The 27,935-nt window shown below is 33.6% G+C and overlaps 1 protein-coding gene across 1 annotated transcript in view; it reads right to left on the minus strand.

Moving 5' to 3' along the window:
- Positions 1 to 27,935, minus strand: part of LOC149409854 (uncharacterized) — a 357,579-nt gene that overhangs the window by 112,563 nt on the left and 217,081 nt on the right. Inside the window, exon 6 of the mRNA XM_089649364.1 lies at positions 259 to 378. Coding sequence (XP_089505490.1) covers positions 259 to 378 — 120 coding nt within the window. The remainder of the gene's footprint in view (positions 1 to 258; positions 379 to 27,935) is intronic.

The following is a 27,935-nucleotide window of genomic DNA, read 5'->3' on the forward strand; positions in this document are numbered from 1 at the left end:
TCAGTGTAAGATTGATGTTGTTATATATTCAAAGTCTCCAGGTACCAAAAAGATGGTGACGTGGTTTTGGCTCCAACTCATCGAAACGATACCCAGATTTTACGTAAGGGCAAGTCTACTCTTTAGTAATGTCTATGGTTCGCATCAACTATATAAAACGAGGAACAAATTCCATTTAAATTTAAATAATCCAGTAATCTTAGTAAAACGACAGGTCGAATTAGACCGTCAATTCAATCGTTAAGGTTGGTGTCCTACCTTTGTCCGCCTGCGATTTCCTTAAGGGCGGCTGCTCGGGCGGCAAGTTCTTCCGCGGCGCGCTGCTGCTGTAATTCACGCGCACGCTCGGTACGTATTATCTCCTTCAAGTGCTGGAATCTGGAACAAAATAAATGTTGAATTTATTAAACTTTTAATTTATCTTTTGGTAAATATACAGAAAAGTTCAAAAGCAGTTTATATCATTTGGATTATATTGAAGAGTAATTAATTCAGTTTACTGAAATGAAAAATAATGCATTGCAATGAAAGCGATAATTATCCCACTTCCCGACATACGATCGAGCTGAAACTCAGCAGGTAGACTCGTTGTCTATGAAAATGCATGATGGCATAGGCGGACATGTAAATTTCTCTGAAATTGAATGACATTACGGCAGTTAATATACGTATTAAATATCGGTCCTACCCGATCTTCATTTGGCGAGGTTGTTGGCGCGGTTGACTGCAGTCCCTGGCGAGGAAGGTACAATTGTCAGTCAAACCCAAAATTCGAAAGTCGTTCCCAAAACGTTCGACACGTTACCAAGTAATATCAAAAATTGCAAATTCCCAAATAGATTCAGATATATGCTGAAAATGGTAACCGGATAAATCATCACAATGATAATTCATCACATCTTTAAAAATTTATAAAAAGTCATAGAAAGTGATGAAACAAAAACTTTATTAACTGGGTTATGTAGGTTAGGTTAGGTTAAAAAAAATTTTTTTTCATCGTTTCTAATGACTTTATATCACTTTTTAAAAGTGTGTTGAATTGTCACTGTGTTGAGTTATCATGTAACCGCTGAAAATATGGCTCACAAGTAGAAATATTTTAAAGAGATATGGCGTCAATTAAAGTCGATGTAATGTAGTTTTTTTACAGTAACATTGTAGTAAAAATTAATTTACAGTAAAAATTAATTTAATTAAATTATTAATTTTAATTAATTTACAGTTACATTGTAAAACTTGAAATTAAAATTAAGGAAAGTAAAAATAAATTCACACACAAAATTACAAAATGGATTAAAGAACAAAAAGACAATATTACCAAAATTTCATAGCATAAAATAAAAATAAAACCTACACGTAACACACAAAACCAATATAAACACACATCACTCACAAACACACAAGATTATATTTAAAATGTATTATTTTCTCTTTAAATGTATTATGTAGATTATATTTTCATATTATAAAATGAAGCACGGGCCTCAGCACGGGCCTCAGCACGGGCAAGCCACCCAGTGAGGCCTACATTACTGGAAAACTTAAAATGTAAAAAATATTGTACCAAAAAAATAAATAATAAATAAGTAAAGAGAATGGTGGAAAAAGTCACTAGAAAGACACCAGCAATAGCGAAGCAATGTGGGATCCGCCAGTGACAATATAAATTTAAAAACAGACGCAAAAAGTGAACATATTTTTTCAAATCACTTGAGAGTATAGATCACACTGCACCTAACATTACCGAACTCTACGCGTTTATCCATAAACAAAAGTTAAGAAAATTGTATTTATCAGTATTTCTGACTTGTAAAATTTAGAAAAAATAGAAATACGAGTATAAAGAACAATAATAAAGAAAATTAAATTACATTTAATTTCAAATAAATGCATACTAAAAAAATATATATCTTTCGGTTTCGGCCTAAAGTAGAATAGGATCCAAATTTCGTTTTCGGCTGAAATTCTAGTTTCGGTCGATCAGTATTATTTATCTTTCGAGTGTTCGAGGAATTGATCAAGGAAGAATTAAAAAAAAATAGTTTTCTAGAGCGGAAAATATTTATTGAAGATAAAAATTCTCTCGGTTTATCTCGTACCGTGATTCTAGCATTGAAAAATATTATTAGAAATAAGTTCAGCCGTCAATAGATTCAATAGAGCGAACCGGGTGAATAGATTCACCGGGCAGAAAACTTCCACATCCAGTTGGAAAAGTTATATTGCGGAGAAAAGCGGGGTGAAGTATGATGAAAGGGTATTAAATTATTTTTCCAGTGAGTGTACTTCAAGTGCATCCGTTAAATGTTATGAAAAATTGCGAGATATTAGATTTTACGGTTATAGAAAGAACGTAGAATATAAGATCGCACAGTTTAATTATTTTTTTTTTTACATTTTTTTTTTTTTACTTTTTTATTTTTTTATTTTTTTTCCCGGGTTACGAATAACCTAACAATATTTGAAAATCTCCTACTACCACCACAGTAAGCTGAAAATATTGCTTGTGTTGTGATGGAGGACTTAGCCAGCCGAGAAATTGAACACGCTACACCTGGGTGGGACCCAAGCACGATGTCAACTCGGCCACCGACTCCAGACAAAATAATTTCCCAACGGGCCTATCTCATCTTTGCGGTTGCTGTGTGCAGGGTATTTTGAGAAGATGAGTTTGTGAAAATAGTTCTCGAAGAGACCTGTTGAACTCTAGAACGAGTCAAATATACGACCCGTTCTCATGAGATAAATAATGTCAACAAAATATAAATGTTTGGCGCGCGTTTGACGTGTTTTGTTAGCGAGAGGCAGAAATATTATACGTAAATATTGGTCTTGAATATACTTATGTTATAGGAGTGAGAAAACACAGAGGCCGTCAAATCGGTCCACATCCGATCTGTTGAACTTATGTCGTATAAAAAACCGGTTCTCATGTTAAAAATGTTTCTTGACTAGTCAACGGTACCGAAGTAATCTGATTAATGACGCTAGCTCATTGGAGCATCTCCCATTGAAATACCGGTAAAACAAGAACAGCATTTCCAATTTACACATGTGCTCTAAAGATTGCACTTTAGATTGGCAGGCAGATTAGATAATTTATTTGAGTTATACACGGTGTACGGTAACTCGTTGTACAAGTGGGAAACTGGTAAATCTACATCACGTAGTATTTTAATTTTTATCCCGTTCTACATATTTTGAAACTGTCTATATTATTAATTATTCACAATAAATAATCAACTGTACATGGAAAAAAAAAACATTAAACGTGTATTCCTAGTAAAATATATTTTTTAATTTTTTTCTTAGAAATTTATTTATACTAAATATAAACATAATTGATAACTTTGAGTTATAACTCATACGTATAAAATAAAGTATCATTAAATTTTCAAAATTATTAAATTTATTTTTATTGAAATATGTAACGATATTGATGACAAACATATACATAAAACTTTTGGGTTATTAAAAAACGTCACTTTCATAGAATTCGCATTAATTTTACTCGGTAACAGTCAATTGAAGGATATGTACAAAATTACCTAACTTTTTCAAGACCGGAATTTCACGTCTGTGAAATTTGTCTGCGGAAAATCAAACGTTAGCAGCTCTTTCGGAGCCCAGCTAAAGATATTTTTTATTAGTACCAACTCGAATATAAACTATTACAGTCTTTATACAATGTGTAACATAAACGCAGTTTAACGAATTTGAAATAGTTTTTCTTAAGTAAGGCAGTTGTAATTACTGGTTACGGGTGTAGTGAATAGGTGTATGTGTTAGTGTATGTATATGTATGCGCATTGAATAGCTTATAATATTATTGACATGACGCCAATTTTAAATTTTAGCAGTAAATGCTGCATTTGTTTTGTAATGACGCGTGTGGAATAGAGCTGTATGTCGTGTACGTCCCAAACGTACGTAAAAATTAATCAATAAACAACAATTCAGCTGGCTTATGTTGGCTAGCGAAACTCGAAAAGTGGTCAACCGATATCGATGCAAATTTCAAAGTTAGTTCTTATTAGTGCCAGGAGTATTTAGATAGTGATTTGAATGGTAAAATAAGTCGGGGACGTGTGAGGAATACCTAACGCAATATCTTTGTACTGGAAAGAGATATGGAGTCAATTGAAGTCGAAATAATGTAATTTTTTAACAGTAACATCGTGGTTTACAGTAGTGAATGGTGGAAAAAGTCGGAGACGCCCAAGAAAGACACCAGTAATCGAACCATTGCGGGGTCCAACAGTGAAAATATAAATTTAAAAACAGGCGCAAAAAGTGAACATATTTGACGACATAACTATTCTTTCAAATCACTAGAGAGTATAGATCACACTTAACTTAACCTAACCTAACTCTACGCGTTAATTCATAAATGTTTATCTTACGGTTTACAATAGACATGTCAAGAAAATTGTATTTATCAGTATTTCTAACTTGTACTATTTGTTCGCTCGACAAATTTATTATCTAATTAATTCACCTTAATATTCATACCTGACAGATTGTCGTATCTCCACAATGTACAATGGTTTATACCGTCAAAGATTTGCTTATACATCGTTAATTGAGGGACAGTAAATTAATTCGTTTCTCGACACAAAGTAAGAAGATTTCACGAGAATTGGACGCTTTTTGATTAGGTCTTCTATTTGATATGATTCTGTTGAAATAATGTTCGTATAATGAGACTCATTAAATTTTGAAATTTTAATTCGTCGCTTTTGGTAGATGAAATTAATTGTTTTATTTTTATTTTCATCTACCTTATGAGAGTTCCAGCAGCTCCCATCAACCGTCTGGAGCTAGTGAGATTATGGCACCCCCAAATGAGTATGCTGTGAGGCTAAAGTAGGGGAGGGGGAAGCCATAAGGTAGACGGAGGTGTGAAAGTACCTGGCAATTGACAACTTTTCGATTTTTAATGACATTATTCAAATTATCTACAACGCTGGAACGTGCCGCAAATATCCTTGATTATAATATTTTCAATGAATAGGACTGTAGTTTTTTTTTAAATATTTTGAAGTGAAACTTCTTTACGCGCGTTGTGCATTTTCGAGGACCGGAGTAAAACCGACTCATGACCGTCACGAAAAACCGTAATCATTTCGCTATAGGAGCCTAGCTAATATTATATACCTAGTTTAGGTCACTCTCCAAACTCAGCTTCGCGGTCTAGAGGCAGAGCGCCCGACTCTTATCGTGAAGAACCGAGGTTCGATCCCCGCTTTAACTATTTTTTTTTCTTTTTGTGATTTTTTTAATACGAGGAAAAGTGATAAAATGCTCTCGTGCTGCGACTTTTCGATATTTTGACTATGTGATATTTTGGTCGAAATATAGCTTACAAATCGAGCCAGTAGAGTCGCTCGGTATTTTGATTAATTATTTTTATTTTGAATCATTGAAATTACTAATCAAGGCCGCTAACGCGACTAATTACCCTCGCAGACGTGCGTGACAAGTTTTTTTAGTAAAAAACACAGCCGTAAGTGAGTTTTTCAAAATTTATAAATGTTTTTCAAATCCAGACTCCATACGGGTATGAGACTGCTAAAACACGATAGATCTTTTCCAAAACGGACAAATATACGGAAATATTTTGAAAAACGACAGGTATGACTTCACACTGCCGATATATCTTCGATTCGACCCTATATAAAGCGTTAACGAGACGTTATGTGATAGGATTACACATTGTATACGCGGTTCTCGTCACGCGAGATACCTCTTCTCACGGTCTAGAGGCAGAGCGTTCGACACTCGTTATGCAGGACCCGTGTTTGAATCCCATATTTTTATAACTTCTAATTTTTTTTATCACATGCTACTATGTCAATATTAGGAATCTAGTTAAACGTTCATTTGTTAACAACACGCCTATAAATAAATTTATGCTTTTTAAAACTATAATGTACAGCATTCTGAATAATAATAATATGAAATGAAAAGAGAGAGAGAAGAATACTAAAAGTTTCACTTCCGTCGTGCGTAGGCTTGCCACAAACTGTATTTTTTTTATATTTTGTTTCTAGGTGTCAACATTATCTTCAAAATGTTTGCTTGTTGATTTACGCTCAATTCTCACATCTATGATTTTACTTTAGTTTTAAATATATTCATTACTGTTATTTTTTTTTGGGAGAGCATTATGTACAGTTTCGTAGCATGAAAATACGAGAAAGATGGAAAGTCTGAGGCTGACGCTGAAGGAATGGACGCGGTTGGCGCAAACAAAAAATATCCAAAGAAGCGAAGCTAGCAGTCCACATTGGAGTGCTGGTACCTACCCTGATGTATGTCAGTGAAGCATGGCACTAGCAGAGGAAGGATGCAAGTAGATTGTAAAACCCGATAAGCCTTAAGTCATTAAAGTCAAATTTTATTGCCCCTTAAATTTACAACACACTAATTATAATAACTTCTACAATTTGTTTGCCTTTGTGAGATTTTGAGGGATTGAAGCATGGAACTGGAAGTGTAAGGGTGAAAGTAGACTGAATGACATAGAAAAGAGGTCTCTGTGGCGTATGTATCGTAAAACCTTGTAAAATCGCGTCGGTAAAATGTAGAGATTCGCAAAGAATGTAAATTATTATTAGCAATAAATATTTGCCCGAAATATCCATACAAATTGAAAAAATCTCCTGACTCCTCAGTAAAAATAAATTACGCCGACGAGAATTGAACCCGCACCTTTTGATTGCTGATCAAGTGGTCTGAACCACTAACCTACGTCGTTTTATTCCCAACCCGCCAAATAATTCAATATGTACTAGTATTTCATTCAATAATTATTGCTTATTATATTTTTTCACCTGTAAACAACCAAGGAAAGGAAAGTAGGAAAGGCTTTGTTAGTGCTGAATTTCCTACTAGATGGCATTGAGACATATTATGTCCACATTTTTTGGTGAAAAAATGTAAGGCTGATGTGTGTTTATTGAGTAAGATTAAGAAAGAGACGTTAAGATGATTTGATTTGATCGAGTTGTTTGGCGGGCCAGCTTCTCCGCCTAAACGGCTTGATGTTCATTTAGTTGGTTCGTAGCGTGATATAATATTAAGGGAATAACCCATATATTTGCTTTTTTTTAATGTGAATACCGCACAAGAGTCCCAACTGCTCCCAACCGTCTGGAGCCAGTGAGACTATGGCATCCCCAATCGGGGTATGTTGTGAGGCTGTAGGTAGTTCGGAGGGAAGGGGATGAGAAAGAGGAAGGTGGGGGAGTACCTAACTATTCAGATCTGGTAACCAAACACGGCTAAAGCCATTTTAAGCAACATTTCAATTCTGAATGGTGGTCTTACACCAGGGCGATACTGATAGTATCTTCCACTCTGGAACGTGCCGCAAGTATACCAAATATTGTCTTAATTGGTATAAGGTAAAATAATACACATTAATCAAGTAATATTTATAATAACCCGCGACCTTCGACTTGCTAGTCGAGAGCCTTACCTCACGACCACGGAGACCGTCGTTATTGCCCGTGTTGAGTACTTATGTTGGACAGTGGAGTATTCAGAAAGTTTTTTTAAGTATAAATAAAAAAAAAAATTTAATGAAGTTTTTAAATATTTCGTTCGAAGTTCTAACTAGTTGTTTATATTGTAGTTACGGTGTATTTATTCAGTTTTCTGCGGTGGCAAACGTAGAACTCGAAGTAATTTCACCTTCTCCAATATTCTCAGCGATCGACAAACAAAAGCTTTTCTGCCTCTATGCTTCCCGCCTTATTGTCGTTTAAAGTGCAGGAAATCGTTCGAAATTTAAATGTCACAATTTTTAAATACTGGAAAATTTTGCTAAAATCATAAAAATAACAAAAATGAGTTTATATTTACACTGATAAAATTTCTAAATACGATTTTTAATTCCAGAAGAAATCAGGAATCGTCAAAATATATATAACAAAAACCGGTGAAATAGTACTTTTATTTTTGGAATAACTCAATTACTTATGAGTAGAACCACAGATTGTAATACTTAATTATTGAAGATATTATATTTTTTTTAATATAGATCGTATGGGTTCATTAATACATACATTTTTTACAAAATATCATATTTAGGTTCATAATTGGTCATGTATACCTTATCAGAAAAAAGGAGCTCTTGTGCCTGATAAGGGAAGGAAGGGAAATATAAATATAAGGAAAGGGTCCTGGGTTCAAGTTTCAGTTTTCGTTTAAGGCCCCGTAGTAAGCGTTGAAAGATGGTTTGAAAGGGAGATATATATATATATATATTTTTTTTTTAAAAGAAAGACAAACATTCCCAGGTTACGAATAACCCAACAATGTTTGAAAATCTCCTACTACCACCACAGAAAGTCGAAAATGTTGCTTGTGTTGTGATGGAGGACTTAGCCAGCCGAGGAATCGAGCACGCGACGCTCGGGTGAGACCCAAGCGCTATGCCCACTCAACCACTGACCGGTATATAAATACGAATGTTAGGGGGATCGCTCTAATATAAAAAAAACGATAACAATGAAGCGAAAATGGTGAGAATATTTAATAAAACTCGACTTGTTGGAAAAAGAGCAAAAATCTCTCGACAAATGCTTTAGTTGCATTTAAAGATACACTATGATTTGTTTCATGCCTTTAAAATATTAAATAACGGAACAAAACATGTAACATATATTTTTAATTATTTTCGGAGCTTAATTTGCGATTTTTTTCTATCGAGGGAATTTCAAACAATTAATAACGTATAGTTCTTATCTTCAAAATAGACATTTTTTAACTTCAAAATTTAAAGAGAAACTTGTTATAAACCAAACATAAATCAAAAAGAAAGGCAAAAATTCTCGGGTTACGAATAACCTGACAATATTTGAAAATGTCCTATTACCACCACAGTAAGCGGAAAATATTGCTTGTGTTATGATGGAGGACTTAGCCAGCCAAGGAATTGAATGCTCTATGCTTGGGTGGGACCCAAACGCGATGTTATTCTGTATTTCCAAGTTTGTTTTATAATAAATCTCTTCCTGGTGACTTGATCCAATTTCTTACCCAGATTGAGGCCAATATACAACCGTTTGAAGAAGGCACAGCTAGCTATACTAGACTCTGAAGGGAAATCGGTGAAGCCAATAAATTAATTTCAACTCCATACAAATACAATGTTTCTAAGTCCAACGAGCGAGAGAATTGCAAAAGGGACAGAATAATGGGAGCCCTAACAGGAGGTGGGTAGATGGAGATAGAGTATTTCCGTAATATCGTACTTTGGTGTATTTTTATCTGCAAATGTCAAATAGGTCGAATTTACGTGGCGCGTTTTTATGGACGTGGGAGTAACAAGGGAAAAACAAGAGATTATTATGTGAAATTTACATAGCATTAATTATATTAAATTTTTATGAAACGTTATTATAAATAACCTATTCTGCAAAAAAAAAACAAAATAATTGAGTTATGAGTCAGCGGCGTGAAAAAAATTGTATTAATTTAAAAAAAAATCACATAGTTTAATATAATATATAAAAATTATAGTACAAAATTATTAAATTTAAAAACTATGTTTTAACTTTATTTAAGAACAAAATAAAATTTAAAAATATATACCGCCAAGCATAAAATTTCCTTTTCCTTTGCTAAACACGCTCATTAAAGAACATAAATATATTTAATTAAAATAAATAAAGAAAAATGCAATTATGTCCCATTTTCCAATTATGTCCTGTGCGTGCGAACCTTATCTAAATTTCTCTAATAAACTAAACAGTGTTAAACTCAAGTGACCTACCAGGTAAGTATGGTACTATTTAAACATTGTACGTACAAAATATGGTATTAAATACTCGAATATGTATAGCAAATTGTATTTCTTATTCCTCCTCGCCATGCGGACTAAAGTTATTCATTTCTGTTTTATTAGTTTTGTATGTCGTTTTTAATGTTTTTTTCAGAGTTTTTTCATTAATCTCTTTCAGCCAGATTTTCATTCTTGATTTGTAATCATTCAAATTTTCTATTTGCTTTATATCAAGGGCAAGGATGTTGTGGAGTTTCGCCGCAAAATAAATATATAATTTCTTTGTCCGAATGTGGTTTTATGACCTGGAATATTTTTTATGTCATTGTGATTTGGTCTTGTTTGATAAATACGCGGTATTGTTGAGGATAATGTATATTATCTGTCGATACAAAATATAAATAAATAATAATAAAAACATATGTACATTTGTAGAAATGTATTACATATTTGTACAGCGCCATTGAAGGTATTTTTCACGAAAACAGCTCTATACAAATCATCAAATTTTATTATTATCATTTTTATTTATTGTAGACCAAGTTTTATATTATTCTGTAACAATTGTAATTCAAAAACCACTTGACGGATTTGAATGAAATTTGTACAGTTTATTGAAAGCATAAAAAACCGGCTCGGGAGGCCGCCATTTTGTTTATTTAAAAAAAAAACACTAGTTTCCATCTGACACTAGATTAACTACTAATAACACTGTCTGACAGGAGAATTATTTCAGACCTTGTTGTATTACACAGAGTCATTAACAACTTAATTGATATTCCTGCCATCGTTGCCACTATTAAATTTCATGTGCCGAATAGGAAAAAAAGACAAAACATAACAGTTTTCTGCATTACATACACGACTAACTTTCTAACACACTCACTGACCAATAAGATGCATGATCTGGGCAATAAGTATAAGGGTGCTATTGATTTATTTATCGACTCCATTTATAGAATCAAGCATAATCTATACCAACATTTTGTCGAATCCTACAAATTAGAGTAGCGTTGGTAAATTAGTTTTAATGTTTTGTCTTATATGTAGTTTTGTTGTACCTAATTCCTTTTTACTATATGTTACTCTTACATTTTACTAATATTGCTTCATATTAATTATAATTATACTTGAAATCACAATTTTACAATTTTGTATTTTGTACCTTCTTTACAATGGATTACATCTATTTACTGTCAGATCTCCTGTATAATTCAGATATTCTTCTGTGTACACTGCATCATGTATCACTTCTATGTAAAACCCTTTTTAGGCGTATATATAAATAAATACATACATTAGAAAATAATCTTAAAATAAACGATTGAACCTTTTTTATTTATTATACATACTTAACTTAAATTTTGACTGTTGCGAACTCCTGAACTCATAAACTTACACATACTCACAATATCAACACGACACAATGCACAATTTTACTGCATACCCAAATGAAAGAAACTATATTTCTCATTCTCCTTTACAGCGGCTTCACACTATGGGAAATCAATAATTAATTGTAATTAAAACATTTAATGTTAACTTGGCAAACTTTGTGGATTGCATAAAATATATTTATATATTTTATTTTATTTATTTATTGGACAATTTGTATAGCGCCGCTTTTGTAAGATATCACCTCTGAAACTGGACCAGCTGCTGCAGCGAAAGAGTGCACCGCGTCCACCAACAGTGCAAGCACGAGGTTCGTCATCCGTCCAGGTATGTGTCTGCTGCTAATAACGCGCTGATACAATTATCCTCACATAGATAACAGACTTTGGCAGCACCGCTGTAACGTTTGACAAGTCCATCATTCATCTCCATGTAATCTTGTTCCTGGTGATTGTGATAGTGGTGCAATGGGCCCGCAATAAAAGGGGACGGTCGGGATAATAAATTATCCTGGGTACTTTTTAGGGCCTTCAGAGTTTCCAAGAATTCCGTTGAAAACATCTGGCGTACCTACAGTTACCGATTTTCGATTATTCATTTTTAACGCACTGCACTCTAATCACATTAATATTTGGCTAATTTATATAGCGCCGTTTTCGTGAGAAATCACCTCAAGGGAAGGGAAGAAATCACATTACTATTAAGTTCTGATTTCTAATTGCTAAGTTAATTTAAAATGTCGATTGACTGATTTTAAAAATAATTTCAAAGGGATGTTGCCTCATTTCCCTTGAAAATACTAAAAAAACCACATAGCGGTTGGACGACGGCATGCCGCGTCCGGCTGCCACGAATGGCGCTACAATACAATCATTATATTCTAACACTAATCTTAAATCTTCTGTTGAATTTTTTTAAATCTATTTTATCACTGTTTTTATATTTTTGCTTGTTTTATTTTTTATCTTTTGCAATTTTATATTTATTATTTCTTATTAATTTTCAAAATTATCTGTCATCTTAACCCTTCAGGTCTCGGAAGAACATTTCTAGCCACAACACCATATTCCATTATAGGCTCTGAAGGATAGATCTGACGGGGAGTCAATAGTTAGTATTTTTATCTTTTTTTCTATAATGCGTAGATATGTGATTTTTTGTCATTTGAAAGATAAATAATTTTTTTTCAGTTTGTGAACGACTTGTAACGACTGAAAACAGCACGATCCTCCCGACACAATGAGACCATTCCCACGTTCATAACCTCTCCCTCGTGAAACTGCAGTGTTTATGTTTCTCGCTTGTAGTACGAGTTTCCAGACACCGTGTATAGAGTAAGTATAATGTGTATATTCGAAAGCGAGTTAAATGCGTGGGGGAAATGTGAAATGTCACAATCAGGCTTTGAGGTTATCGGCATTATTGTGGCGATTGATCGAGCAATCCGTCAGGGGTGGTTACCACCCCCTCCAGCCAGCCAACCTATCCCAGAACCTACCCAGTGCCTACTCAATGCTTACCTACCCACCAACCCCACGCAACCACCTATAGTAATAATATGCTATACCGACCTCTGATCAAAATACATTCCAACACAATATAGTCAAAAGTTTCCTGATAATGCTGCATAAGAAGCTTACTTTATCATTTATTAACTTTCAAAAATACATTTTTTTACTATTAAGTCCCGTTAAACTGATTATTATCAGTTTGTCAACGGGTTCTTTTAACAATTACTTTTTAGATACATATACAATTTTAACAAGTACATAAAATATACAAATAATTACATTAGTACAAAAAAATTCTTTCACATAACCATTTTTTTAACATACATTTCCTTCTGTGAGTCAATTCACAGCTTTTTAATGAGTTTGGTAACATGTTGTAAATTATTGGAACGAGGTATTCTAGAGTTCTTTGACCGTATTTATTCAGGTATCTGGGAACTACAAGTCCATTGTTTGCAATTAGTCTTGTATTATGAACATGTGTCACTATTTTATTATGTTCAGATTGAGATGAGAATAGATAATAATAGATTGAGAACAGATAATAAATTTACAGAATTGTATAGTAATGACTTTGGTACGTCATTTCTTTGTTCGTATTTAGTTTTGTTTAATAATAATTTTACGCCAATGACAGGTATACTATTCTAAGGGTATTTGGTGGAACAAAAAAATTCAATCTATAAAGTTTGCTCACTATAGCTCTAAGCCGTGTGCAGACTTTTTGTATATGTATATCCCATTTAAAATTACAATCAATTGTTAAGCCTAGATATACGTATTTTGAAACAAGTTCGATTATGAAATGTCAACTAATTGACTGAACATAGCGAAGGCCTATTTTAACTCGACCATTTAGCATTTCATCTGTCTGTATATATGTTTGTACGTTTCGAAAACCTGCTGCATTCCCTTTATCATTTAAGTAACCCTTACTTTGACTAGATCGCTAACTCCCTCCACTCGACTCCTCATAGAGTATAAGGTCTTAAACATACGACAACTCCACCTAAAATTTTCGCTAAAACATTTCCTGTTCAAATATAAAAACAAAACTCTCTTAAAACATAACTACACCACCAGGACAATAACCAACGGTCACTACAAAGTACCTTCACTACATACCACGTCACCTCAAAGATAATTTTTCTTCCTAGCTCCTAAAATCTTTAACCTTATCCCTGAAAACCTAAAAACCGTGAGTCAACCCCATTCCTTTAAAAAACAAATTACGAAATGGATCCTTACACACGGAATACATAAAAACCAGAGATGTGCTTTATTTCAAATAAATCCATTTCAAATGGAAATTCAAAATGCAAAATGGGTATTTTCCATTTTGCATTTTAAATGTTTTTCTAAAAACCATTTTGCATTTTGCATTTTAAATGCTTTTCTCAATGCTTTTTCCATTTTAAATGCCTTTTTGCAACATTCTTCCTACTATCTCTACTCATTTTTTTTCATAATAATAATAATAACATAGCATTTATATAGCGCAGTTTTGTGTTGTTTCACTTCAAGTGCGCTTAACTATAATAAACTTAAAAATAAAATTTCCTATTGTGTTCCTTTAAAAAAAAAAATTAATAACATAATATGAAATAAAGAATAAACGGTTTACACAAAAGCAGAGAATAAAATTTAACAATAACAGTGCTATTTTAGTAGAGGACAACAATAAAAGACAATAACAGTGCACGAAAAATAAGAACTTTAAAATTAAAATATTATATAAAACAGGAAAACATTAAAATATTATATAATAGGTGGACATTAAACATAAAAGTACAATAAGGAGGAAACCGAAACCAAACAACTACCGGAAACTTCAAAACCTGGCTTATTATAGTATATTGAAAAAAAGCTTAGATTCATGAGAATATAAATGATATGATTTTTTGAATAATTTTGTTTTTAAAACCCGTTTAAATTCAGCCAAGTTTTGTACATTGGTAAGGGCTGGGGGAAGTTTATTACAAATGAGTGGGCCAGCTACACGAAAAGAGCGATCATAGTAAACAGCTCGATTTTGCCGAGAAAGTTCGATTAAGCGATTGGTAACATCTAGATCTGCTGACCTCAGAGTAAGCTGTCTATCGCTTAGGTTTTGTCGGATACATAATTCCGATATATAGGCTGGCGCCATTCCCTGCAATGCTTTGAAGGTCATTAAGCAGATCTTGGACTCTATTCTTTCAGGGCATCGAAGCCATGAAGCCATCGAGGGCATGAAGACGATCCCTTAGAAGCGAGGTTATACGACAGTGCTTAGATTCACCAAAAATCATTCTCGCCGCAGCATTGAAAACGGACTGGATTCTGTTGAATTGTTTTTTTGGTAGGCCAGCATATGCACTATTACAATAGTCCATACGTGAGACAACGAACGAATTTATGAGTGATTTTGCTCCATCAGAGGAAAGGCATCTCCTAATTGATTTTATCTGCCTTAGATGGAAAAAGCTATCACTTACAGTTTTTGAAATTTGCGATTCAAGAGAAAGACAATTGTCTAAAGTGAAACCTAGAAATTTTATTTCCGTAGAAGGGATTATATTTGTATTCTGAATACGGATTGGACTGGAGTCGATGAGGGCTTGTCTTCCAGGAGAAGCTATCCAAATAAATTTCGTCTTTGTCGGATTAAGTTTGAGTTTATTAACAGACATCCAACTTGAAACCATATCAAAGAAACTAACCACCTCGTTTTTAAGGAAGTCTTTTTCATCCGGGGAGCAAAACTTGAAAATCAAACGATCATCCGCGTAGCCTTGAGATTCAAAGCCAGCTAAGTGAATGAGTCGTTCGAGACGATTAGTATATAGAATGAAGAGAATGGGACCCAGTACAGAACCCTTTGGAACTCCAAATTCGATGGGAGTTTCAGGTGATGTATATTTATTGAAAGTTACTGAAGCTACTCGTCCAGACAGGTACGATGGCATCCATTGGAGTACATCACCTCGAACGCCAAATTCGGTTTCAAGCACATTTAATAAAATACTATGATCGATTCATAAGCCCCAAATATCAGTCGGTCCTCAACCTCGCTATGAGAGATAATTTACATTTGTCAAGTTGCTCTCTGGTAGGAGCCCTGGCAATTGAGTGATACCATTACAAAAAATACTGATTCAAATACTGAACATGGGGCCATGACGCTGTAATATTAAATGTTAGAAAGCAGTTTCTATGTTTTTACGTTGGCAACATTAGTCCCGCGCAAAATTTTTGTGTTTTCATAATCTGTAGTCGTGGTGTTTTTGGATTTACCATCATGTAATATGTTTGTTCTACATTGATGTCCATTATTAAATGACAAAATTGTTTAAAAATTCTAAAATTATTTTAATTGTTTGACCTCAGAAACCATTTTGCATTTTCAATGCATTTTGAAAATAGGTATTTAGCATTTTGCATTTGAAATGCTTTTCCAAAAACCATTTTGCATTTTGCATTTTCAAATGGAAAAGTTTTGACCCATTTCCATTTTGCATTTAAAATGGTTTTGGGTACCCATTTTGCACATATCTGATAACAACTACAAAACTCATTCATTCTACACTCTATAAATTTAATCACCTTTCAGACAAAACATAATAAATCCTTATTCCCTAACTTTATACAGCTAAGTATGTACATGATTAATGAGTGTGATCTATTTACTAATAATTTCTCAAATTTTACATCTTCTTATAATTCTCTAACTTCTCCATCCTCTTCTTGCAACCCAAACTAGCTATACATAATTTTTCTTATTTTTATTTTTTATTTTATAGTAATGTATAGATTCTATGTCCGCAAACTGTAAAATTCACCCGCCATAATCCGTCATAATCCCCGTCATCCTAGGGATGGAGGCATGGCATGGAGGGTGAAATATCACAAAAAACCACATGTACTCTCTAAATCATGTATCAAAAAAAAAATTAAAAAAAATAAACTTTATTAGATGGCCAACTTTGCTGAGCTTTTCAATATCATGGTACCTACCTACATACCGAAAATTTTGAAAAAAGAATTTTCATTGAGATAATGACCTTTCTTTGGACAAATTGTATAATTCCTTATTTGAAATAGTTAGTTGACTGACGTGAGTTTTATAAAATCTGCTGCATCCACTTTATTATTAAAGCTAGCCTCTCTTTGACTAGATATTAACTTTAGCTGCGCTTATCAATATGAAACACAGATGTTTCGTTGGAAAAATTGTATTATTCCATATTTGAAATAAAATAAGTTACATATAATATAAGGTTTACAATTAAATGGGTAAGTATTTAAGTACGTACTTACAAATATTATGAATTCCGAAGTAATTTTGGGGTTTCATGAATTTATCGCACTCACGTCTTGAGGATCTCATTTCATCAGTGTAAGTTCAACCTACCTCTTTTCTCTACTTTCAATAAATATAATATCCATGTATATGCAAATAATAATAATTCTCTAAATGATAGTAAAAAAACCCTATCAAACTCTGTTGCATAGTTTGGAAGAACTTAGCGCACAAACAGACAGACGCGGATTTGACTTTGTTTTATACTATTTAGAGATACGTGTTTATAAAAAACATTTTCGCATTTCGTAATTATATATTATCAGGTAATATCGCAGTTAAATGTACACGAGTTATATTATACAGGGTTTTCCAATAAGAGGTGTTATTTTGAATAGCCCGCTATTTCGGTAAATGTTACTTTTGAAGATGTCATTTTTTGACATTTGACAAGTAAAAACTACGCCATTAATAAAAATGGAACGATAAACGCTTCAAAAACGCATTGAAATTATTAAAATTCACTTGAGTGAATCAAATGCAAATCATCTTGAGTGATGAGGCCCATTTCCACCTCGGTGGCTTCGTCAACAAGCAAAATTGTCGCATCTGGGGCTCGGAAAACCCAAGAGTTATTTATTTTTATTTATTTATTTAACGCCCAGGGGGCTTTTACATGGTTGGTAGTATAATTTTAATTTGACAAATACCTTCAAACATAAAAAATAAGAATAAAATTACATTTGATAAAAGCTATGTAACAAGTTATACAAACACAAGAAACAAAAACAGAAAATTACAGCTTTTTGTTGGTTTACATGATGTGTTTAGGAGTATTGTTGAAATAAATGTTTTAAATGATCCACAAAACTTGCCAAGTTGGTATTGAATATGTCAACATCACCCAAGTAATGATTTCCCATGGTGTGAAGTCGTTGTATCGGAGAGTGGGCAATGTAGTTACGCTTATGTGTGCTGCTGTAGAATATTGTATTTTGTCGTGTTGTTACTGTGGGTGTATGTATGTTTATAAGTTGCAGGAGTTCACAACAGTCGAATTTAGAGATAAGTATTTTGAATAAGAACGTTAAATCGTTTATTTTACGTCTATCTTCTAATGTATGTATTTTTAGAGTATTTAATATGAAATTGTATTTTAAGTCTTCGACAGGGATATTTAATTTAAAATTTATAAAACGTAGAAATTTTTTTTGTATTCGCTCAATGTTGTTAATGTGAATTGTATAAGATGGAGACCAAACTACTGAGTTATATTCAATTAGACTTCTTACTAGAGATACGTATAATAGTTTAATGGCTTGCAAAGAATTAAAGTTTTTAGTTGTTCTTAATACGAAGCCTAGTGTTTTCATACCTTTGTTCACAATTTGATGGATATGATTGGTGAAACTTAGTTTTTCGTCCAAAATAATTCCAAGATCTCTCATTTCCGTGACTCTTTCTAAAGCTATGTTATTGATGGAATATTCGAATAAAACAGGATTTTTGTTTCTGAAGAAAGTCAAGGTTTTGCACTTTACTACATTTAAAAATAAATTATTTTGAACGCACCAATCTCTAAACTTACTAATATTCGACTGTAGTATATGGCAATGATTTATATCAGTTATTTTCTTGTATAGTTTGACGTCATCTGCAAAGAGCAATACCTCGACATCGTTGAAGCAATTGGTTATATCATTGATGAAAATGAGGAACAAAACCGGGTTATTGTTGAAAAGCCTCTCTATCCTAAACGTGTGACTGTTTGGTGCAGTTTATGGACCAGCGGAGTCATTGGGCCTTACTTTTTCGAAAATGAGGCTGGAGCAACAGTTACGGTGAATGGATTGCGCTATCGAGAGATGATTAATGATTTTTTATGGCCAAAATTGGATGGTATTGATCTGGACAACGTCAACTTTCAACAAGATGGCGCTGCGTGCCACACAAGCAACGAAACCATTGATCCTTTACGATTGAATATCAAAATAACACATCTTTTTGGAAAACCTGTAGATACAATTAAATTTGCGCTACTGCGTAGTAATATCTCTTCAAAACTTGTTCCACTATTATAATGCGATAAGCGGTGCGCGTAGACTGGTTTCGTTAGTTTAAAATAGATCGTTAGGAGAGCTGGAGGTCAGATGGAGATACCGATGTATTAATCGTTTTTCTCTGAGGACTATTGATGCTTTTTGGAAGTTTGCATTGGGTAGGCTAAACCCTTGTCTATTTGTACCTATTATGTTTTGTGGGTCAATAAATTGCCGATAATAGGTTGAAATTATTTATCCAATTGAAAAGACATTCTCTGACAGGTCTTCGTGTATATATTGGTGCCATTAATTTCAGTGACGAGTGAATTAATGATTTATTCCAATATTCTGGTAATGGCTGTTCTGATTGCTACGCCCACATTGATAAAATCTTTTGTTTATAATTCAAACGTATTTTGATCAATTGGGGTCACATTTTAATGACACGCAATATTAATTTATCTTGTCAGTCACGAGCAAAATTTGGTGGTTTACGTCGAATAAAATTCTTACACAGCTGTATAATTGACACGATCAATAACATTATTGAGGGTAGAAAATGATGAGGTCTACAGGGCAACCCTTGGGTCATAGACTGGTTAGCAGACCTACACGTTCCCCACTGATGAGGTCCACAGTGCAACTCTTGGGTCATAGACTGCCTAGCAGACCTGCACGTTCCCCTCTGATGAGTTCCACAGGGCAAATCTTGGGTCATAAACTGCTTAGCAGACCTACACGTTCCTCTCTGATGAGGTCCACAGGGCAACTCTTGGGTCAACGTATGGGTCTGACTGCTTAGAAAACCTACACGTTCCCCACTGATGAGGTCCACAGGGTAACTCTTGGGTCGTAGACTGCCTAGCAGACTTACACGTTCCCCTCTGATGAGGTCCACAGTGCAACTCTTGGGTCATAGACTGCCTAGCAGACCTGCACGTTCCCCTCTGATGAGTTCCACAGGGCAAATCTTGGGTCATAAACTGCCTAGCAGACCTGCACGTTCCCCTCTGATGAGTTCCACAGGGCAAATCTTGGGTCATAAACTGCCTAGCAGACCTACACGTTCCTCTCTTATGAGGTCCACAGGACAGCAATAGCAAAGCATTGCGACGTCCAGTATTTAAAAACTATGGACAAATGTCTACATTTACAGATTCGTTGTAAATTTTTTCATACCTAAAATAACTACACACTATAGATAGTTTTAATAGTTTTTTGGGTCATAGACTGCCTAACAGGCCTACAAGTTCCCATCTGATGAAGCCCACAGGACAACTCTTGGGTCATAGACTGCCTAACAGACCCACACGTTCCCTTCTGATGAGGTCCACAGGGCAACTCTTGGGTCATAGAATGCCTAGCAGACCTGCACGTTCCCCTCTGAACTTCCCACCAAACGAAATAAGCATAAAATGAAACAAAATGGTAGAAGGGTTAGGCTCCGACTAGCGATCCGAAGGTCGCGGGCTCAAATCAAAAGAATTTTGTGATATTTCACAATTTATTAACTAAATTATTATATAGCATATCTACTTGCGGCAAGTTCCAGAGTGGAAGATACTCTCAGTATTGCCCTGGTGTAAGTCCACCATTCAGAATCGAAACGTTGATGAAATGGCTTTCTTTTTCCTCATCTCCTTCCCCTCCCCGCTACCTTAAGCCTCACAAGATACACCAATTGGAGATGCCATACTCTCACTGGCTCCAGATGGCTCGGAGCATCTGGGACTCTTGTGCAGTATTCACACAAAAAACTTTTAAACCTATCTATAGTGTATAGTTCTTTTAAGTATGAAAAAATCACAGCGAATCTTTAAATGCTACTGTAGACATTTGTCCAAATTTTTTTAAATACTGGACCCCGCAATGTTTCGCTATTGCTAATGTCATTCTGGGCGTCTCCGACTACTTTCACCATTGACTACTATATACCACAATGTTACTGTTAAAAAACTAGATCACATCGACTTTTTTTAATTTTTTTTTATTTGGTACAATATTTTTTTACATTTCAAAGTTTTCCAGTAATGTAGGCCTCACTGGGTGGCTTGCCCGTGCTGAGGCCTTCATTTTATAATATGAAAATATAATCTAAATACAATCTACAATATAAGATAAAATAGTACATTTAATATACACGGTGTCCGGAAACTCGTAGTACGAGCGGGAAACTGGAGAATCTACACCACATGGGGAACCCAAAAAAACATAAAGTTTTTTGATTTGAGTATTTTCAAAAAAAAAAAAAAAAAACCAAAAAAAAATATTTTTCGGCTATTTTAGGGTTAAAGTTTTTTTCTGGTGTTTAGGGTTGAATAACAGATGTTTTAACCCTGCAGAGCAGAAATATTTTATGATTACACCGGGTTAAATGAAGGGTGATTTCAAAATAATGCTTCAAATCCGAGTTTCTTCATTTGTTTTACTTTCAAATAGTTTTAATTAGTTGGGTACTTTGATCTTCAGTAATAATTTATAAGAATTTGATTAAAAAAAAAAAAAAAAAAAAAAAAAAAATCAACTTCAAACTCGATTTACTCGATAACGAAAGCTCAAATAAAAAAAAAATATACTACAAAATCGACTCCAAATGTGATGTAGATTCACCAGTTTCCCGCTGGAACTACGAGTTTCCGGACACCCTGTATAATCTTGTGTGTTTGTGAGTGATGTGTGTTTATATTGGTTTTGTGTGTTACGTGTAGGTTTTATTTTTATTTTATGCTATGACATTTTGGTAATATTGTCTTTTTTGTTGTTTAATCCATTTTGTAATTTTTTGTGTGAATTTATTTCTTTTTCCTTAATTTTAATTTCAATTTTTAGACTGTTGAAAGCTTTTATAGCATGGTATTGGTAGTGTCTTTGTCCAAAGCTTGAATTTACTGTTGGAGTTTTTATGTTTTCTTTGTACGCTTGTCTAACTGGTCTGTTAGTGTTATTTTGTGTTTGTTGAAATTTTTTTTTGTCAAAAATGTAGTTTAGTAGTGTTTTAACGTATAATTGGCGTATATCTAGTACGTCACAGCTGTTGAATATTTGGTCTGTATCAGTCAGTCTATGTTTTTTTAGTATTACCTTTAAGATCGTTTTCTGTGCGGTTTCTATGTAATTGATAGCTGAGTTTGTTGCTCCTCCCCAAGCAATAATTCCATATTCTATTATTGATTGGCAAAGTGCAAAATATATTGTTTTCAATTGTTTTATTTTATTTTTTTCTTTAGCTCCATCGGCTCCGTATCTCATTCCGGTTATTGGACTTCCCCAACTTCTATTAAAATTCAAACTAATCTCCAAACACACCTGGCACTAATAAGAACAAACTATAAAATTTTCAGTGATATCGGTCAGTTACTTTTCAAGTTTTGAATTTTTATATATTAATAAGATTTAAAAAAAATCGTTTTTTTAACATTCATGCGTTTCCTATAAAATTAGTATTTAAATATCTCCCTTTCAAACCATCTTCTTCTTCTATTTGAATGCTTACTACGGGAGTATTAAATAAATTAGTTCTTGCGCACTTAATTTAAACATTCCAATCGTAGTTCCAATAAAAATAATCAACATGATTATGAACCCTTTCTATAATGCCACAAACCAGGCTCTAATCGCCACCCACAGCGATTGCCTTTTGAACCCAACTTCTACAAGTTTGTTGCGCTTGTTTAGTCTCACCCGAACGGCTCAATATAATCCCACCCTAATGTTCGTGACCTCCGGACAACAAGGTTCTATCTGACATTTTACTAAGATTTTTTTTCAATTTTTTTAATTAATCCCACTAATTTTTGTATATGCCATGTGGAGGGACATTTTAAAGAAATCTAGGAGAGAACGTTCTAGAAAGGAAAAGGGCATGAATCAGAATCTATCGGTCAGTGACCTGGAGTGACAGACGTATGAATCCATACCTCCCGCTGCTGTTCAAGATGATGGGTCAAGAGGACTCGATGAACCCGGGCACCCCTGCTAAATCACCAAACAGAGCGAACCACTTGGGGTAACCTATGGAAGAGGTATTGGTTATCCAATAAATGGTTTCCGAGACGGTGGTATCCTTTAAAAACATGCTTCCGCTTCTTAAATTAAAACCATGTCTAAAATATTGATAAGATAAATTCAAATCGAATCATATTTGGGTGCAAATGAAGAATGGGTTTATAGGAAGGAGTAGATTTCTCAGGTTATAATGAGGCTTTCCACGAACTTTACAGTGTTTTCACTGTGCGCCAAAATCTGCAATCCCTTGACAGATTATGTCTGTGAAAAGCAGGACATTAAAAAAGTGCTCTCAGAGCGTAGACATGGACATGCGAATTCGTTCTTACGAGGATGTAAAGAAAACAATGGATTCATATTGAATCAGAGAGAATATATATTGTTATCAAACGTAGAATAGTTCCAGTAGATAATAGAATACAATCCCGCCCAAATTAAGACATTCATCTAATTTATTCATAATCTAGTTGGCTGTGCTACTTCCTATGTTTTTCCTGTCCATCGAAAATCCCAGAGTGAATCATCGCCCGGAAACGCAAACCTAGTCATCCCGCTGATTAATTAATAAGGAAAATAAGGGTTGCAAATTGTTTCAAAAATAAGGTTCCATTGGCAAATTTTACGGGATAAAAAAATTGGAGCAACATGGTCATATTTACACAATGTTCGAGCTCATTCGCTTGGGGCAACAAGTTTTGATTTGACGATTTCTTGAAACAGAAAAAAATGACATCAAAAAGAAAACTACCCATAATATATTATAATTGAATTATCTTCAGGTTTAAGAATATTTTTCGGAAAAAACATAGCACCCAACAACAACAAAAAACTATCCGAACTAACTATTATCCCCTAAGGCCTTTGGTATATTCTGTTAGAAGGTTTCCGCATTGCAATCAAATCCAAATAAATTAAATATTTCTGAACATATCCGAAACTTAAAACAGTTTTTGAAAGGTTACGAAACATACTTTATAAATATATCTTCAGAAATAAACACTAATCATTTTGTAAATATTAAAATTTTGAATGCAATCATTAAAAGTTTCAAAAATGTCTAGACTGCGGTCGAAAACTTTGGCTTTATAGAGGTGCACATTTTAATTCTTCTGTGGTTAACTTTTAGATTTGAATATAAAGCGTGGTGTTTTTTCTTTCTAACACCGTTAAGGTCACATTTCTCACTATGATTTCAATTAGACCTATATGAGCTGTTCTCAAAGTAGTTTTTTTATACTTTGTTTTTATTTGTCTAAATTTTACGTGTTTTTGAGTTCTATTTAAATAAAAAATTTCGAAATTTCTCCGAAAGTTCTGGACAGATTGCTTTGAAATTTTGACACAACTTTGCATTCGAATACGCGTGTGTTTTTATATACATCTATATATTAATATACATCTATATATTAATATACATCTATATATTAATATACATCATATATTAATATACATATATATATTAATATACATCATATATTAATATACATCTATATATTAATATACATCATATATTAATATAGATGTCACCTGTGACAAGTAAAAACACGCTTTCACTTATGACATGTATATTTAAAGAAAACAGGCTATCTGTTGGACAAACAAGCTTTTTTTGAAAAACATCGCAAACTGTTGGACGTAAACGCGTCTGTTTCTCTATCTGTGCAGAGATATTGACATATTGAGCAACAGCAATGCGAGGCGGGGTACAGCTAGTTAAAAAATAAAGATCTTTATTTAATTACAATACCCTCTGCATATTCACGTTTTCATAAATTTAAAGTGCTAATATTTTATTCACATTTCAAAGTTTGAACCTAAATATCTCAGTTTCATTTCAATGGCAGATAGAACGTTTTGTGTTTCAAGGACACGAGTTTTGTTTAGTTCAAACCACCATTAATACGCCCGATTGTTTCAAGCAACAAGGCGCTTGTTTGTTTTTTAATCTCGGATTAGAGATTATTATAACAATAAAGGGAATATACTACAGCAATTCGAATTTTTGATATTTATAATGCTTTCACGTGATTTTGTGGTCCTCTGCTAATCCAGAGCTAATTTAAAAACCATGTTAAAGTATTTATTTTTTGTAAACACAAAATGGAATTTTCAACAGATTCGTTTATTAACGCCCTTTTGGACTTTTACATAACTTTTGTAAATTAAATTGAAAACAGTAGTATAACATTTGTTTTTAATTTTTAAAAAGAAAGACAAACATGAATCTGGGTTTTGAATAACCTGACAATATTTGAGAATCTCCTACTACCACCACAGTAAGCAAATGTTTATTTGTTTATTTATTTGTACCCAATTAGGGCTTTTACATATGATTCAATTAAAAATACATTTGAAATAATCAAAGAGTAAAAGAGATATAACAATTAAAATATGTACCAAGTATAGACATATTAACTTAAAGCAACAAACTATAGGATGCACTTTCCTATAAATTTAGATACATTGAAATTTTATAAACATTACAAAGCTATCAAGATAGACATACAGATTTAATAACAATGTTTTTATAGGCTGATAGACATTCAGTACCGTTGGTGTTCATGTGATATTTATTCCCTGCACTGTGCAGTCGGTTCATTACTGAATTTATTTCTGCTTTGGTACCTGCAATGTTACAATGGTAAGGTACCTTCTGACGAACCGTTCTACTAGGCACATGAAAGTCAATCAGCCTAAGGAGTTCAGGGGAGTCAAACATGTTATTAACAATTTTATAAAGAAAAAATAGATCAGAACATATTCTTCTATCTTTTAATGTGGCAAGGCGCATGACTTTCAACAGTGAGGTGTAGTTGATGTTTAATGTTTTAATGTTGCTTGTGTTGTGATGGAGGACTTAGCCAGCAGAAGAATTGAACACACTACGCCTGGGTGGGACAGAAACGCGATGCCAACTTGGCCACTGATCAGTCCACCATACGACAGTATTACAGGAACCATTAATTGGATAACCAACAACCCTGCCACAGGTCACCCCAAGTATTTCGCTACGTTTGGTGACATAGCAGGGGTGCCCGGGTTCATGGGGTGAGGTTTGTCTTGTAGGCTACCCACCTACTGCGTTGCGGGTCGGAACGTGAGAGACTGACTGAAGGAGACCTGAGACCCTCTTCAGCCGGACTCTCTCTCGACCTATCGCCTTGTACCACAGTGGGAGGGATGAATTCATACGTTCGTCACTACAGATCACTGATCCCTAGATTTTTACCTACCCCTCACGCCTTTTTTTTCCTTCCCAGCATTTCCTCTCCTTCATTTATTTAAAAAGAATCTCCATACAGCATCCCAAATACACACATAAACAACCAACTATCAGACACACTCACTAACCAAAAGGATTCATAATCTGGGCAACAAGTTTGGGGGTACTATTGATATATATTCAATGACACCATTTACAGAATTAAGCGTAATCTATACCAGCTCTTTGTTGAAACCTACAAATTATAGTAGCGTTGTTAATGTAGTTTTAGTGATTTGTCATATATATCATTGTTCTATTTTATTTTATGTTCCCGTTACGTTTTACTGATATTGTTTATTATATATTTTTGTTATTATTATTTTGATTATATTCTCATTATACTTGTTGGTGATGATCTGGCTTGTAAGCCACACAGACCATCATGAAAAAAATGGGTTGATTACAAAATTCACTCTGAAGGAGACGTAAAAAATCATAATCCAGCCACCAAATACAAAAAAACAGAAGACTCACAGAATATATCACTCGCATTGAGTTTGGCAGCGATTCCTTAATTTCCAAATTTGGCAGCGGATGGCAATCAGCACAATAACACTTGCATTCGCACCATGAACAAATAATCTGTCACGACCAGCTCTCAAGAGAGTAGAATTTAGAATAATTAATAATCACCACATTGTAATTCTAAAGTACTGTCACTTTATTATGACGAAAATATTTAAATCTTTTAGTCTTAAATTGATCAAACAGGAATAGTGGTGCCCTCTTTTGTCAAACAATATAATTCAGATGAATTCAGCTGCTTAATGCACAGATGACTGTAATTCATTGTCACTTCACATGCAGAGAAAAACCTATGCGAGAATTCCCAGAGAGGTCTATAATATCAATATTTTTAATTTTAATTTTCAAATTTGATTTCAAACTAATTTTAAGCCTACTGCTTCTCCACTTGTAATTACAGTTTTATGTTTGTATAGTCATAGATCTATTCTGTACCTACTTATAATGCATCATATCTACATACTATTATTATTTCCTATGTAGGATAGAGATATTCTCCTATGTACACTGTATAGTTCTAGGTTAACTTTTGATTCTAGACTATTTATCACAGTCTCCTTCTCTCTTATATTTGCCTGACAACATAAATGGCTAAAATCAAAAACTATAAATTATTAATTTTAAGGTTCGATGGATCAGACTTTCGGATCACAAAACACGCCCACATCACATTACTTGTGTTCTTCTTTTGTTCTATCTCTAAAATCTATGGTTGAAACATAATATCATCTAACAAAACTTTTACGCGAAGTGAAGCATTATTAAACTGACGTCATAAACTTATATACTTCTTAAAATTTAATTTGTTCCATAATAAATACTTTGTATTTTGATGAGATTTTGTTTATAGTATTTTATTGTGTAAAGTCAGACGTTTATTTCACTTCCTGATTCGTACATCACGTTGTTGATCCGACTAAAATTAGAATGTGTTCCATTATTTTTATTAAATAATTTTTTTCTTAGAAATTCTTATGAAAGAGTGAAAAATATTAATGTCAAAATTATGTTATTTATACAGGGTTTTCCAATAAGAGGTGTTATTTTGATATTCAAAGAAAAATGCCATTTTTTAATATAAATGATCGAATGTTTATTTCATTATATAGAAGAAGGT

Source organism: Hesperophylax consimilis, chromosome 29 (genome assembly GCF_061612785.1).
Source record: "Hesperophylax consimilis isolate HC1 chromosome 29, BYU_Hcon_1.0, whole genome shotgun sequence".
Lineage (NCBI taxonomy): Eukaryota > Metazoa > Arthropoda > Insecta > Trichoptera > Limnephilidae > Hesperophylax > Hesperophylax consimilis.